Source organism: Uloborus diversus, chromosome 3, assembly GCF_026930045.1.
Source record: "Uloborus diversus isolate 005 chromosome 3, Udiv.v.3.1, whole genome shotgun sequence".
NCBI classification, from domain to species: Eukaryota; Metazoa; Arthropoda; class Arachnida; order Araneae; family Uloboridae; genus Uloborus; species Uloborus diversus.
Genome location: NC_072733.1, coordinates 91,713,572 through 91,731,540, shown reverse-complemented (window position 1 = coordinate 91,731,540; position 17,969 = coordinate 91,713,572). Strand labels below are relative to the sequence as shown.

The 17,969-nt window shown below is 33.9% G+C and overlaps 1 protein-coding gene across 1 annotated transcript; it reads right to left on the bottom strand.

The window, feature by feature from the left end:
* Positions 1 to 11,539: 11,539 nt before the first annotated feature.
* Positions 11,540 to 12,756, bottom strand: LOC129218847 (putative nuclease HARBI1). The gene is made up of 2 exons (XM_054853169.1): positions 12,486 to 12,756; positions 11,540 to 11,901 (listed from the first exon to the last, which is right to left on the bottom strand). Exons 1-2 carry the CDS (start codon positions 12,754 to 12,756, stop codon positions 11,540 to 11,542), a joined length of 633 nt encoding a protein of 210 aa, XP_054709144.1.
* Positions 12,757 to 17,969: the final 5,213 nt, after the last annotated feature.

Sequence of the window (17,969 nt, the reverse complement as noted above, 5' to 3'; positions counted from 1 at the left end):
CTTCATTCCTTTAGAATCACTGAGAGCAGAAGTACCCACACTGTACTAGTCTTTTATCGCTTATATAAATAACTACTTCTCATTTTCCATTATTTTTTTTTCATTCTAAATGCGAAAGTTAACGAAATATAACGACACTTACGCTCGTATTAACCAGCGCGAGTTGAGGAAGGGTAACTGCCGAGTAGGTGAACCCAGGGCTAACTCAAACCGCGAGGTTACTCACAGTTGTTATTATCCAACAGCGAGTCACCCAGACCGCTGATTTTTTTCTGCCTAGATGTAAAAGCCCCTCTCATTGGTGGATTTTGGTCATGTAATATTGTTTACAGGAAAGGCAAAGCCGACGGTCGGGGGGACGGCTAGCACGGCCTCGTTGTTGATTTTGAAGCACGTTGTTAAGCTGATTTTCGAACGAAAGTGTCTTTTTTCCTTCTATTTATCACTGAAAGATGAATTTCGCTTCCACAAAAACAAATTATACTCCTTTCGAAGCTAAAATACTGGCTTCACAATAGGGAAGTATCAACCTATCAAATATTCCAATTTTAACTATTGCACAATGTTGACAGGCTTACAAAACACAAAAATTCACCATGGCCGGATTTTTAAAACCAACGATTGATTTTTTATGAATTTTTTAAAGAGCGATGCGCAAAAAAGAGGTGTGGCCTAAAACGTCAGCAGCTGACGTCATTTCCCTGTTCCGATCAGAGCTTTATTTCCATGCCGTGTTGCGCCTACCAGGAGGTGAATAGCACTGTCTTTTTCAGCCTTTTTAAAGCATTTAACCAGCATTTTTTCCATCATGGGGCTAGGATTCACGAAAGGTTAATCCAATAACCTTCCTCAAGTAAAGTCATTCATGGTGTTTGACTTTTTTCGAAAGGACGAGATATTTAATGTCCTAGAAGTACGGGGAGTGAGACAACAAAGTTTCACCATTGTTATTCTTTAAAATTGTACGTACATATCCGTCTATGTTTGCAGTTCATATTATTCGCATTAGTTTCCCTTATCAAGATTGATCATTTCCATTTGTGTGTCGATGGTTTTTTTATCTGAATATATAAATTACAATGTAAGAGCGCTATTCCAGTTCTCACTTGGCGGCTTTTAATGAGGCGCGCATTTTGTAACAACCCTACTGCAAGTGATTCCAGTACTAAGTTTTAGAGCAGTTTTTGCATGAAAATTTTTCGCTTTGTTGGCAATAAAAGTTGATCTGCTTTTTTTTTTGTGGAAAATTGTTTTAAATCCACTAATACATGTTAATTATCCTTGAGTTTTTGTGCAACTTAGCAAAAAAAGGAAAAATATATTTTTTTGCTCTTTTGATAAAAATAATAAATTTGAAAATGGTGTTCATTTCATAAAATAAGTACCTTTTTGCAGGTGAGAAAGGTCTTGTATGTATAAAAACGCTTCTGCTGATAAACTGAAAATGTATTTTTAAATTATCAATTTGTAATAGTTAAAATTTGAAGATAGTTTGAATGTTAAAAAGAAAGTATTAATAGTTTTTGCATTGTTATCAAAATGGAAATAGTAATGCATCTATTACTTTCTATTTAAGTTTATTGTGCAGGGTTTAAATTCCTTTGTTTACTTGCATTTTTTTAAAAATATCTCATATGCTTATTAAACATTTATTTATGAACAGTTGTGAACATATATTTCAAACTGTATTTCTCACTTGACATAGTTTTTAATTAAAATGAAGTGCAAATTTTCATTTTCAAATTTTAATTAATAAACACACTTGAAAACACTTCTTTCGAAGATCCTGATGGGACGGAACAATAACAAATGCAAATCGCTTGTGAGGAGTTTTTTTAGATGTAGATACGCATCCAGGAACGAAGCAATACTTGTAATTTATTCTACTAGCCATGACAAAGAAAATCAAATTAAAAACAATCGCAGAATGCATTAAACCCTACAGACAGCAAAGGATTTTCACTAGCCTTTTATGCGCGCTGCTGTTAGAAGGCTCTTGTTTTCCCGCGCCTTCCCCCAAAGATCGCCAAGCACTTCTTTGCCCTAGCCAACCCCGCCGCCTCGCAGCGCGGCAGTGACGTCAGTCAAAGGACTTACAAGCAAATGACGTCACTCGCGCGTGAACTTTAAAAAATTATTTTAAAAAAAAGTATTAGTCGTATCGTAAAAATTTTTTCGCAGATGATGTTCATGTATGTTACTCTATCAAATAAAAATAAAATTAGAAAATCGAATACTTCCCTATTACAAAGAATTCAGTGCAAGAACTATTTTTCAATATCTTGGGAAATTCCATGAAAATTATAACTTAAACGACTTTTTTTAAACTAATTTTATTGATATGATTTTACAAATTTTTCCCCATTATACATATTTAGTAAATTTATATGAGCCAAGTGTGAAATTTCTTTTTTGTTTGTTTTTTTTTATTTAAAATATTGTTACTTTTATCGTTATTAATAGAATTTAAACATTCTTGTCATGTCGTCACAGCACCTAAACCTCAACTATTTTAATCCGCAGCATAAATCATTATTCAGATTAACAGTTTCTTATTGTTACTTCGGTATCTTAAAAGTACTCATCACTTAAAAGAATTAATTTATACCGAATTCACATAAATTTCGTTTGGTAATAAGAAGTTCGAAAACTTTGTTGACAAAAATGTCACTATATATACTCATGAAACAAACAATAGCGTAAAAATTGAAAAATAAAACCTATAAAAATACTATATCTTTCTGTTTTTGTTTTAGTACTTTAGTTATGAAAAAAGAAATGGAAAAAGAAAAAATATCAGTTTTAATGAAAATTATTTTACTATATAATACCTCAGACTATTCTTTTTAATCAAAAATATCATTCAGTCACACATGAGTTTGCACAGCTATTAATGAATAGACTTTGTTATAGATTGTGCTGCATATTCATGGCTGTTTATTATCAATTTTAACCAGTTATGGGCCAATTGCAGGAGAGTCGGGGAGGGTGGGAGGAATGGGACAGCTGTATATACACCGAAAGAAACTGTTTCAGGCTCTTTCCTGATTCTGACTTGTTACGTTTACTTGACAAGAAATAGTTTTTCTTTTATTTCGGTATGATTACAGTTCTCTCATTCTTCCATTTCTTCTCATTTTTTAAATGACAATTAACCTCACAGTTTATGTTTGAGTTATAAGATTTAAATAGTTTTTAATTAGGAGAGAGAAATAATGGAGAGTTTTTACCAATCATAGTGTAACAATTCACTTAAGCTAACGTAGAAAAATATTTTAAACAATAAAAAATTGAGACGTCCCTTATACTTAAAAAAAATCTCCAGTTATTTCCTCATCAAACTTTGATTTTTCTGTATGTTTATATCAGAACAAGATCATTTAAGCACTTTTGACCAACACTGCTTTTTAAATAGATCTGACCCTTTTAAAATTTTTTAATACATCAAAAATTTCCTTTACCTCCCTTTCATCTTCTACACGATTCATTCTCCTGATAAAATCGAAACACTGGAACTCGCTAAATTATTTGAGTAAATTTCAACGATTGGTCTCAGTTCGGAGAATTCTGATTTGATAACTGCCATAGAATAAGTCTTCAAACAGGACGTTAAAAATCAAACAGTATAATAATACAAGCAATGTTTTAAAAAAATGATACGTATATTGTAATATTTTGTTGTCAAAAAATATTTTTGGTAATATTAAAGGCTAAAGTTCTTGTTATTAACGTTTGAAATATTAAATGACACCTACTAATATTCAGTGCAGCATTATTTGCTTAATATTAAGCATATTTGTATAGTAAATGCTTTGTACTATGAAGCATTTCCTGTCCATGCGGAGCAAAGTGGATGGGGCTATGTGAAATAGTTCATATCATTTACTAATTCAGTCTTTTATCAAACCACGTACGTGTTCATTTATTAATTAGTTCAGAGGTTCCCAAATTTCAGACTCCCGTGGACCCCCTCCGGAAAAATTACGAACTTCGAAGAGCCCCCCCCCCCTTGCCCCCTGGCGCAAAAAAAATAAATGATACAGTTAAATCTATTCTTTTTTCTAATATATTTTCACGCTTTTTTCCCATAAAATTTATTTATTCATTGTTCTGTATATTTTTCAGAGCACTTATCTGGTTTTCATTTCTTTTTCTAAAATTATTTTTCTGAGTTATGGAAGTAAATTCTATTTGAAATTCAATTAGGAATAAAAATGTTATCAACAAATTTCTACAACAAGTTTACAATTAAAAATGAACTTTTGAAGTTGTGAGCAAAACAGTGATGAATTTTGGCGCGTACTCCACTGGCTCGCTGAATGCTTACGCTTGCTGTCTACAGCGCTTTCAGGTTATGATATTTAAGAAGCGAATTAAATACTGCGGTCTGTGCTAATGGCGTCAGTGAATGCTAGTCAGTTGTGAAGCCTTGTGCAGAAGCGTAAAAAATGAAATCGAATCTGCGCACTGATTAAAATAATTGTTGAAAAATATTAAACTTTATCAAATTATTTCAAAAATTCCCAAATCCTATGTTTTTAAGCATGCTCTTTGAGAGAAAAAAAATACTTTAAAATTTCGGAAACGATCTCATTATTAAAATCGACTGCAAATTATAGCATTTGATCTATTTCAGCCATTGCTAGAAATTTTGAATGTTGACTATTAAATTCAGTTTTAAAATTTTTGGAGCAAAAGTTTTATTTAAAGTGTAATATCACAGTTGTAAAAATGTTTGCACTTTCCTCAATAGTTTTGTAACAATATGAACTTCGTCACGTACACAAAATTAATTAATGTGTAGTGTGTTTACTTCTGAGAGTTTCGGGGTGGGGGGGGGGGGGGATTGCTGCGTCCTGCATGTACCTAAGCAAGAACTTTTTATTCCTCATAAATGGGCTTTCTTTTAGAATTAAAATATCGTTACTCGTCCTTCAATCTCAATTATATTTAACGTTTTAGCTAGTAGCACCGCGAAACCCCTGGCATGGACTCGCGGACCCCGAGGGTCTGCGGACCGATGTTTGGGAAACTCTGAATTAGTTCATTTACATTCCTTTATTTAATAATTCCCTTATTTACTCCTTCCTTCATTTATTTTCTTATTAATTTGCTATTTTATTCACTCATTTAAATTATTTTCGTTTATTCTTTCATTTTCTTCTCATTTAATTCACTTTTTTATTTACCCATTTATTTGATAAAAAATTCCTTCAATCATGAAATTAAAAACAGTTCATTAGAAAAATATTTCATTTTTCACTTTGCCCCATGAAAAAAAAATGAAAAATTTCCACCTTTTTTGTGAGGCACAAATTTACTGCTAAAAATAAAAAATAATATTCCATTGCGAGTTTTATCGTAAAATATATTCGTCTTCCTTCATGTACCGTAATTTTCAGAAAAAAATTCCAATTTGTTCATTTTGAAAAAAAGTAAGTTACCTTAAATGTTTCACTTTGCCTCCATATACAAAAAAAGACGTGCAAAATATTTAATTTATTCACATATCACCATTATCAAGATAATTTAGTTTGTAATTACTAAAAATCAAGGATATTCGATTCTCATCGCTGATTAGTGTTTAATGTTAAATAATTGCAAATTTCATCACCAGAGTCAGTGGCAGATTAATCATGTCGCAGTTGCGAGGAGTCCCCATGACATTAGGGCCCCTTTCTTTTATTTAAGCCGAATTTTTCGAGGCAAACACCCCGTTTGCACTGGCGGAATTAAGCCGCTTAGTTTTCAGCTAACCTACTGCGCATTCACTTAGCGCATCTCAAAGCCGCTTCAGTTGAGCGACACTGGGAAGCCGCTCAACAAGACATTCGTCACTTAAAGATGGCTGCCTCCTTGAGCTTAAAGCGGAAGGACAATTGGGCAGACGATGAAACGTTTGCCCTCGTAAATATATGGCATGAGAATCTTGCAAATTTAAGAAAAAGTAAACGCAACCGTGTGGTTTATGAAGGAATGAGCTGTTCTTTCAAAACATACGGATTTACACGGAGTTCTGCAGAGATCTCGAAAAAAATACAAAACTTAAACCGGCGTTACAGGTGAGTGATTTTTTTCTATTTATTTATGTATGCATTTGTACAATATTTTTTCTTGCAATAAATTGTGTCAATGTAAATAAGAATTTTCAAAATTTATTCGTAAACATAAAGGTTTTTTTTTTTTATTGTTTACAATTAGAGACGTACCGAGTAGCACTTTGGCCGAGTACCAAGTACTCGGCCGAGTACCGAGTTACCGAGCACTCGGCCGAGTCACGGAGTACCGATTATGTTTTAAGAAGAACCACTGAAACACATGTGATGAATTTTGAACTTATTGGAATAGTAGTATAGACCTCCTAGTCCATATAATAGTTTTAAAAACTAAATTCCTGCTGAAATTTAATTGCTCATTATTATTTAGAAAATTTTGTTGTCAAAAATTACAAAAAAAAAAAAAAAAAAAAAATTTAAATAAAAGTAAATAAAGAAAAGGTATGATTAATCAAGTTAGAATTAAAACAAACTATACCAATCTATTATAGTTCTAGTCCGCTCAACATAAATAATTTTTGAAAGCAAAGAAAACAAATGCACTACAGACACTTGTTTCTGCATTACAAGGAACAAGGCCGGCAGGGCAGCTGCCCCGGGGCCTCCACAACAAAGGGGCCCCCACAATAAAATTTTTACAAAATATCCTAACTTGTGCTGATTGAAAATTTATGTGATATAATACATGTGTATCAAAATAGTCGGATATATATCAAAGTATGGGATAATTTTGAACCCTGATTAGGGGCCTCCACACTTCCAAATCCGGCCCTGAAAAGGAACGTCTTTTTCAGGGCGTAAAATGTGAGTTAAAGAATGCAAAGACATTCCACAAAAAAATCTGCCTTTTGTCGGATGCCTTTAAATCTGTGAGTCACATTTTGCGCATTGAAAAAGGAATTCCTTGTAAACCCAAAGCACATGTCCATAATTCCATTGAAGGATTACAAACTTCATTAATCTCAAAATTTAAATTTCACTTGTAAATTTGAATTGTAAACAAGGGCACCCATATAAGGGGGTAAGGGGGCTCAAGCCCTGCCCCACCCCCCTTAGAAATGAGAACTTCCTTTCTTTTAATGCTTTTTTCTTTGCAAAAATGTATTTAAAAATTCTTTTCCAGCCATTAATGAATAAGTTATTAAAGGTCAAAATTTAAAATCTTTTTACTGTACTGAAATCCGTTTCCATGTAGAAAATACTCTAAACCATGGAGAAAAATTTTGCATTGGGCACCCTTGATTGTAAATGATTGCAGAATATTATATATATGATTGCGCTTTTTATAAATATTAATATCTGTCATGGAAATATTGCTTTTTTTGCAACTACTCGGTATGGGCCGAGTACCTATTCAAAGTTTGGCCGAGTACCAAGTAGTTCGCGAGTACTCGGTACGTCTCTATTCACAATCCCAGATGTTATAGAAGTGGTTCCGCCTAAAAACACGCCATTTTCCCATAGTCAATTAATTTTGTACAAAAACCTATCTAGCTGCACAAATAATAAAGGACAACAAACCGGGCCTTTTTCTCCATTCCTTTCATGAATGATATTTTACTATTTCTACTTGTCTGATTTGGAACTGTATTTTTATACTTTGAATTTGAGGGATTAAAATAGAAATTTGACATTTTAGCGTATTGCTAAAGCATTTTCTCCAGTTTTAGCATTTTTGCTAAAGAACTTATAAACTCGGCTGAAACATTGCATTGCAATGATAAGTTTGTAATGATCATTTTGATATTAGTTTATAATAATTTTTGAGCAGATTTTAACCCCCACTCCCACAGTATGTACAGTTCATACACTTGAATACAGTGCCGTACTTAGGGAAAAGTAGTATTTGGGGTAACTCACCTTTGTGGGGTTTACAGGAAGTCCCCAAAAAAAGCGGTAGTTTTTAAACACATTTACGTTACAGTGACATTCCTTTTTAACATGAAAAATTAAATGTATTGGGGGACAAAGCTCCCTTCTCCTATGCCCAGGGTTACAGGACTGATTATGTGCATATATTAATCTGGTTAATTACTGAACTAAATATCTAGTGATGCATTTGAATGCTTAAGATTTGAAGCTGCATATCATTTACAAAAAAAACCTTTCGTCGCCTCTGAAAATGCTTTTGTACTTCTAGGGAAGAAAAAACTAAGATTGGCACAACTGGAGGAGAACCGTCCAAATGGAGATTTTTTCAAGCGGTGCATGAAGTGATTGGGGTGCTACCGTGCCAAGATGCATCGTCAATGGTGGAAAGCATGGATAACAGCTTTCTGGCCGATGAAAATAGTGAGCAATAAGGATATTAAAAAACACTTAAAATTTATTTGCATAAAATCTAAACCATGCTCATAATTTATTTATTTATTTATTTATTTTTTTTTTTTTGCAGCATCTTTAGTGACAGACATGTCTCTTGAAGAGGACTGCCAGGAAGGTGGAGCATTACCAAATCAAGTGCGTAGCATAAATCCTCATTATTAGCATCGTATTACTTGGACCAGTTATATAAAAAATGTATCGAGTGGAAAAACTTAAAATTGGGGGGGGGGGGGGGGGTAATCTTATTACATTGTTTAAAAATTGATATTTATCAAATAAATCATAGAGGGAATGTGATTTTATTTCAGATACAATTTCATTCATAACACCTTTTGTATTAACAAATTTTGCCAATTTGCTTCTTGGTTGGCATTTGCAAAAAAAAAAAAGAAAAGTTTTAGAGTTTTTATGCTTTGAATTGCTTGATCAGCTGTGGATGTCATGTTAATACCAAGAGTAAAATGCTGCTTATTCTTCTCAGTAAAAATTTGCATGCGGTAAGTTGTTGATAGTCTTAGTTGATACGCTATGAACTATGTTGACTTGTACAAAATGGCATCACCTTGCAAGGTTTATTTCTAATTTCCTCTTTTCTGCCTCTCAGAGTGGAGTGCTACCCTACGTTTCTGTATAATTATTAGTTCTCTGGATGCGTACAGTCATTTGTCGTTTTTTGTAAAAGCAATTTAGAGTGTATGTAGTTTTCTTCAGTATTTATTTTATTTTTTGAATTGTCAGCTACCTGCTGCAGATCCAGTAGAAGATGTTGGTGTCGGTAGTCCCCGGCCTGAACTTCCCGAGCTGGAACCAGTAGCTGGTCCATCAAATCAAGAAGATTCTGTTGCACCCCAGGTTAGCAATTTTTTAATTAAATGTTGTACACGGCAACTGAAATTCTTAATTTTGAAAAAAATCACTTCATTATTTTGTTCATATTGCCGAGTATTTGTCTCCTAATATCCAGTATTCAATTTTTTGACTGTTCAATAGATGTTAATATATATTGCTAGCTCCTTTTGAAAAAGCAGACTTCCCAATGTTCATTTTTAGCAATTTGTTTCATTATAGTTATTCTCAAAAACTTTTTAGTTTTTACTGTCGTGGGCACCGCAGAGGAAGACACTGAGATAGGACTTCAACACCCTCTTGTAGCGTCACTTAGGTTATTTTGCCCTAACCCCTCTTATTCATTTTATTTTTTATTTTTTTTCAGAGACCAAAGAGAAGAAGAGTTGAAGGAGGGAAAAAGACCCGATTTTTGGGCGAATTGTTACAAAAATTCAATAACATACAGCAGAATTATAACGATAATTCGAAAGAAATGCTGAATATAATGAAGCAATCTGTTGAAAATGACGCCAGAATTATTGAAGTTTTAAAAGAACAAACAAATGTGCTGAGGGATTTGTTAAATAAATGATTTTAATTTTGTAGTTTTGTGTTATTAATAAGTTTTGCATGTGTAATTAATAGTTTGTGTTTATAATAATTATTATATATTAATAATTTTTAATTTGTAGAATGAAACCAACTGTGTTTTAATGGTGGATTATCTGTAGTATTAGGCTTCAATACTTGAGAATGAAAAAAAAAACATGTAAGTCATGACTTTAAAACTCGTTTGCTACGTAAAATGTTTTTTCCCCATATTTTGCAGAATAGAAAGTTTTACTTGATTTGTAAATTTTTGTTCGGAGGACATAAATCTTTCTAATTAAAATAAAAGTGCCAAAAATTACCTGATAAAAATCTCGCCAAATATCCAGTACTCGGCAAATTTTTATTTTGCATTAAAGTTTTCAATTTTAATCGAGACATGGGGGCCTAGAAAAATAGTCATAAGTTTATTTTATTGAATTTTTATTTGTTCCATAGTTTTTTTGAATGTTTCTTTGACAATATGATTGTACCCCGTTAAATCCATTAAAATATGCATCAAGGTGGGTAATTTTCCGGTGCTGTAATGCTGTTAACAAATGACTCAGTCCTGTATCATGTATAATTTTATGTGGAAGGAGAATTTATTTTTGAAGAACAATTACTACGTAAGCTGTATTTGAGCACCAAATCAACCCTGCTCTGATAAAACCAAGTAGTTCAATTAAATTAGCTCGTTTCACATGTACTGACATTATTAAAGCATGGGGTAAAATTGGTACGAAGAAGTTCACTATACAGAAAGTGAAAAATACTGAAGCAAATTGAACTATGCCTATAACATATCTACTCCTTACGTATAGGTATTTGTTATGTATGCATGATCATATTTCATTTTTTGTTAACAATGAAGTTCATTTCTCCGTGTAAGAAAAGGGTAGGTATATCAAAAAGAAGTTGCTGCATCCTCCCAAAAATACGATTCGGCACATTTTATCTGACGATTTAATAAATTTCTTTTATATACCTATACTGCTATTCTAAGCACATAAGTGGTATCTGAATGTTTTATCAAAATCAAGTTATTGTTAGGAGGTGATTCCTTGTAACATATTTTACCAATATGCAATTTTTTGGACATGGAAAATGCAAGATTTAAAAAAATTGTGAAAAAGTGAAATCTGGATTAGATATATGGAGGAAAACTTGAAAAAAGCTTCTCATTTTTGAGGTGAACTGTAGATATAACTTTCAAACCTTAGCGCAACAACATAATAAATTGCATATATGTAGGTATGTGCTAAGTCTACCCATTATTTATTTCATTCGAAACATTGTGAAGTTTATCCTCACAACAATTCAAGTTTGAGGGGCTCCTGGACTTAGGTTTCACTGTTGCATTATTTTAAACAAATGAAATAAACAATCTGAATTTTAAAAAAGGGTCTTTTTATTTTAAACATTTAAAATAATTTTATATCTTATCAAGGCAGCGTTACATACTTGTTTAAAAAATGTGCAAACTTTAAATTACAAATGTTAGCAATGGTTGAGAAGCAGGACAAAGTTCTTGAAAAATTTATGATGTTGAATACAGCAAAAACTGACAGTTTGAAATGTGAAGATCAATGGTCAATGACAAAACTGAAGGTTACTTGAGAAATTTAAAAAATAAACTATTATCAAAATACAATTAAAATCACTTTGTAAACTAATTTAACATATATGTGAAAAACAACATCAAAATTTTGTACAAAAAGGTCTATCTACATATATACATTTTAAGAGGCAAGAAAATTAGCAATAGCTTCTCTAATGCGCACTGATTGTTCATCAGTGTCTCCTTCCTCGGTATCTTGATTTGGAAGAGCTTGGGGAACACTCCATGTTGGGTCAACATCATCACTGTTTAGTTCACAGAGGTTGTTTAGAATGCAGCAGGCTTGTATAATCTTCGTTGTGTTTTTGATGGAAAAATCCATTTGTTGAAGACAACGAAAACGAGCCTTCAGCCTTCCAAAAGCATTTTCTACAACAACTCTAGCTCTAGAGAGTGTAGAGTTGAAGTGTTTTTGATACTCTGGCATTTGGTGCCTCTGTATGTACGGCTTCTGCAGAAAAGGCAGCAACGGAAATGCGGAATCTGCAACCAAACATGCAGGGACACTAACATTGTTTAGTATTCTGTTTAGAGGTGGGAGAATGGTGCTTTGGCGGAAAAAACGATATAAATTTGAATTTTTAAATACAAAAGAATCATTATTTCTTCCCGTAGCCCCCACGTTTATGTATAGGAACTTGTATTTTGCATCCACCACTGCTAGAAGTATTACACTGTAAAAACTTCTATAATTGTGATAACAAGTTGCGTTTTTTTTTGGGGGGGTTTTATTTGAATGTGGGAACCATCAATGGCTCCACAACATTGAGGAAAGCCCCAAATATCTTCAAATTCTCCTATTAAACGAGAAACTTCTGCTGTGCTAGATGGAAATGTTATCACTTCTTTAAGAAGATTGTCCACAAGTAATGAGCAGAATTCCAAGACACATTCACATACTGTGGATTTGTGAACTCCAAATAGGCTGGCAATCGTCCTATATTCTGCTGACGAGCCTAGTTTGTAGAGAGCAATTGCAACCCTCTTGCCAAGAGGAATGGGATTCCTGAAATTGCTCGCTTTCCTCTCAAGTTCCGATGATCTATCACAGAGTTCAAAGTACATACTTTTGGTTATTCGGAAATTGCTTTTCCACTGCTCGTCCGTGAAAACAGTGGCAATTCTTTCGTACCACTGTGATTCTTTTGCCAGAGACCATGAATCTGGACATCTTGTACTGTCCGACAGTACCAAACTCAACATCAGTAACTCTTGAAGAATTTTGTCCTGTTTTTCAATCATTAATAATATTTGTCGTTTGAAATTTGCACGTTTCTTAAACAAGTATGTAAGATTAGCTTGATAAGATATATGAGCTATTGCAACTTCGTTGTTCATGACGAAGCTGCGAATAGTAAATAGAAGTGCCGATAATTACAGTCACAGTCACGGCTGATTCAGAAAACAATATTTTTTTTCATTCGACGCCACGGCGCAGTGCTCAGATGAAGAGGAATAGAATCTAAGTTCCTTCTCTTCCGCAGCATAAACACAGTTACAGTTAATTTACCATTCCATTTGAAGTCGCGGTTTGCAGTTAAACTTTAAGTGCGTTCTCTAGTGCAAACGACTTTTAAAGTAAGTGCGCTTAACTCGTAAGTGCATTGATGGGTTGAGCGCGCTTAGCTCGCAGTGCAAACGGGGTGTTACGTTCAATTAATTCCAGCAGTTCCCAATCCTCCAGCATAAACAAGTCGTAGTTGCGTTGTTGTCCGATGTCCGCCATCTTTAGTAGCTCGCTGTCGAGAGTTAACTCGCCGAAACCGAGGGGTTAGATTTGGAGCTGAAAAACCTGTTCACAACACGGCGTTAACTTCAATCCGCGTTGGTTAATAACGTCAACCCTTCGATTGGCAGGTAACCCTTGGACCCCAGAGTTACTCGCGTTGGTTAATAAGAGCGTTAGAAGCGCTGCTTTATCTAAAGTTGGTGAAGATAGAAAGAAAACGAGAACGTTTCTGACAATTAAAGAAAAGGTAAAGCTTCTTGAAAAGCTGAAGCTGAACCAAAAAATGCTTCGAAGGGTAACACAACAATTAGGTATGACGGTATGAGTGAATCTTCCATACGTACAATTAAAAGTCAAGAAAAGGAAATCCATAAAAGTTCACCGAGTAATAGTATCCAAGCAAAATGCAAAAATTATGAAAATGGAAGCTGTTTTTTATTGTAAATTAAAGAAACCAGGAAGAGGGGTAATGCCATAGATGAAAACTTTATAAAAGAACCAATGAAGCAACTGTATTTAAAAATATATTAGAATAACTGCAGCATAAATCATCATTTTCACTTTTCTTAAGTTACAAATATCATTACTGAATCAACTGTACGGTACAACTATAGGGCATTTGTTCTCCTTACTACATGCCGTACGTACAGTACTGGTTTATTTTATGTCTTTCTTTCCCATTGATCATTGTTTTTGTGCATCATAGCAGTATTTTATGTTGAATAAAACGGCTTTTTTTTAAATACAAATAAAAATTCAGTTCTTTATGTAAGAAATGGTAAGGTATGATTAAGAAAAGGTTTTTAACTGTTTAAAGCTGTGTTTACACGTGTCTAAAATGATTGGTTATGTTTATAAAAGTTTTTACACATACCTTTTTCCACAACGCAAAATTTCGACTTACGCGAGGGGTCTTGGAACGCATCCCTCGCGTAAGTCAGGACTCGACTGTATATAAAAATATCGGATATTTTCGAACCCTGATCTTTACAGATAATCTCAAAACCCCACGATGACAGCCTTTATTTTAAAATGCAATTATACACTAGTTAAAATTTAACTCCACATTAATCGAGATAGGATTATTTAAAAATCATTTTCCCACCAAATATCGAAATTTTTACGAACTTGATGTGGGGTGAGAGCTTCATGTACTTTATTTTTCTGCTGATCTAGAAGAGTAGAATTCTTCTAAATCTTGATTCCAAGAAACAGGTTGTGTCATAATGACACACGATAGACGTGAAACATTTAACTATTCATCAAACACTTTTGAACAGATTGTGTTTCTTATTCATATTTTTACATAAAATTAAATACATGTGTCCGCTGATAATGATCATCTTCTTCCTTCTTAAGAAGAGGAATGATCTGTTTACGATAACTAAAGTAAGTAATTACAAATGTACATATTGATCTCCGCGCTGCCTGAACGCAGTACATGCAACCATACAAAATGAGAAAGGAAGCAAGAAGAGTGTAATGTCTCACTTTTCTCCAATACCTGAAGACAAGCAAGCCACTGCTTTCCTTCTAACCGACATTGCTTATCCCCACCACTTTTCGTCACACAAAAAGGTTGGATCATAACTTCAAAGCCCTTACATAAAAAGTTTCACTTAAAAAATCTTTGATTCAGCATTTTATCATAAAAGTATTGATATTTCAACACGCAAAACTTTAAATGTACCTAGTTTCTGACAAACAAGAGTTGTGACTGGGAGGACTTTTACAATCTCAAAAACCCATGATAACGGTCCTGATCTCAAAGGTAATTCAACACTTGTTAAAAGTTAATTATGTATCAATCATGGCCATAATTATTTAAAAATCATTTTCTCAATAAAAATAGAAATTTTTACTGACCTGAAGCGGGGTGATAGCATGCACTTTATTCTTCAGGTAATAAAGAAAGAGTAGCATGTAAAGGAAATAACAAGGCAACCTAAAAATTAGTAACCCTAATTAGAGCATAATAAAAAGTACCAACACACAACTTGAAATTAACTTAGAACATCTCAGTTTTCTGTTTATGATGGAACACACAGCGAGTGACATGCTTGTTGAATAAAAAAGAGTAAATTACCAAAATAACCAAAACTGCCTACAATTCATTAAATTTTTAATGAAATAGTACATTTTAAATTGGCTTGCTCAACCTAAAAAATCGATAAAAACTGCCGTGTGTCAAGCAAGTGTTCTACTTCATATCCACCTCAAACGATTTTTCAAATTCATGTGGTGACATTAATTTCATAATCGAATTGACATTTTTTTTACAATTTTTAACTAATAAATATTTGGCAGAAAATCATAACAAATCGTTTTTCCTTAAATCTAAATGTTATTAAAAGATACTGCCAGCAAGCATTGAAAGTTCTATAATTTATAAGCATTTTATTTCCTCTGCCTCTCCTTTCAAAAAACAAAAATTTGACACTGTAAATACTTACGTTGCATAAAGAGAAGATTTAACTTGGAGTTTTATAGCTTGAAGGAATATTAAAAACGATACATAAGTCAATTTTTGTCAATGATCAGGAAAAATAAAAACCCTATAACATTAAAACATAAGTTAAAATGGGTTTTAATATCAAGTCACATTTATTTTTAAAAAAAATTTCTACAACAAACAGCATTTATAATACAAATCACAAGTTAAGACATCCTCACGGTACATCACAAGTGTATGTTTTGTTTACTTTCACTCGTCGCCAAGCACGAAATTGATCGCGCCAAACCGAATACCGAGATCTATCGTTAAAAAAATTTAATTTACACAATTTAAACTTTTGCCTTGTCTTAAAGTGTTGTTTTTCAATAACGTTGTGATTGGAATAATCGATTTAACAGGAAAACTAACTATAAAAGACCCAAATAAAGTGTCAGAAGGGAATTTTAGCACACCGGAACACATGTTCTTGATATAATTACGCATTAGTTAAAGAAATAGGAATGGACTCACTCAAGTAAAGCTACACACGTATAATTTGAATATTGTAGAACAGTAATATGAGCATTAAAATCTTGGACTCACCTTTAATTTTCCAGATTCTGGGTTTTTCCACAGCACTGTCATACGCTCCATGTTAATCCTACGGGAGAAGAAGTAACACTACCGCAGGCCGAAATGGGAAGATTGGGAGCCGGGAACTTTGTGCGCCGAGCATTTTGGGCGCCGGGAACTTTGGGCGCCGAGCATTTTGGGCGCCGGGAACTTTGGGCGCCGAGCATATTGTGCCCAGTATTCCCGGGGCCTAAAATGCTCGGCGCCCAATGTTCCCGGCGGCGAATTTTGAAACGCTCTCAATGCTTACGTTACGGTAGCTACCGGTTAGTTAACCACGTGACAGATAATGATCACGTGCTCCAATCAACTGCTTAGAACGGTAACCGGTTGATCATAGAACGCTGCGGTTAGTAACCGGTCGACCGGTGAGGTTCGTCGAACGCAAGGAATGCTTGCGTTCGCTGAGCTCAACTGGTAGCTACCAGTTAATCGATCACGTGACATCTAATGATCACGCAGCGGTTAGCAACCGGTTACTCAGTGGTCGACCGGTTAGGATCGCCGTGCAAAACCAATTACAGTACATTGGCGAAATGAGAAATAAAAACGAGCGCGTTCTATTAAACAGCATGGTGACCTGGATACATTAAAGCAACCCCGAGTAAAATGTAAACAGAGCAGCCCCTTTAAAGTGTGAGGTAGAAATCGCAATGCGAAATATTGCTGTTTAAAGTTTTAGTTCGTTTTAATTTCACGATTTACTGTTTTTTGTGTTGTGAAATATTTCCGTTTTCGTAGGGTTTCTTCTGAATCTTAATTTACGTCTCTATTGTTGTTATGTTTGGAACCCTTTCCCCCAACTACCAATCACTTCTGAAGTGGTCCAAATTCAGAGTTAATTACAATACAATATGAATAGCAACCCCTTCTGCAAGTTTTCCGGATTTTTTGCATGCCATGAATGTAAGGGAAAAAAACGGAAACGAACAAGTTCAAAGGGTGCAAGAATAAGAATGCACTAGCCAAGGGCACTCACTTTGGCTCCCCTCCCCCCTCTAACTCAACTATCACAGGTGCTATGAATTCAAAATCAATTATACAATATTTGCTGTAAACTTCTTTGATAGGGAACATTTTAATATAATTAAGATTTTGGTGCAATCTGCAAATTGTTATCAATTATCAGTTCATTCAGGCAAAATTAACGAGTTCAAAAAAAAAAAAAATTTTTTTTGAGCTCTGAATATATTATTATCATTAGCATACAAATGAACTCGCACCTTTAGACTATAATGATTTAGTACAGTTAATGAGTGACACAAGCTCGGAGCATAAAACAATCGAAATGGATAAGCTTACAGTTCCTGGGGCCAATGACTACTGATTGCGAGTAGTTGGTGGTAGCCAAACGTGTCATTTTAATTTTTTCTAGGAAATGGGGGGGGGAGTGTGCAAAGGCTGACACTGGTCGCTCAAATTCTCACGAGCCCCACAGAGCATAGGAGCAGTGACTCAACATCTTCCCACCCATCCTTTCCCATTTTTATTTTTTTTTTTTTTATAAAGCTAAAAACTGAGACAGATGAAGGTGAAATTAAATGAAATGAAAAGGATTATATTCTTTCCTGAGATAAAATGTATTTCTTAGATCATTAAATGGTAGTATTTTTGACAAATTTTCTCACGACATTTTTATTGTTTAAAAACTTTATGAAATACCTAAAATCTTCAACATATTATTCAGAGAAAACCAATAAATTAAAACATCAACAATATAAGAGAAGCGCACTCAGATTGTATTTTAGTTACTAT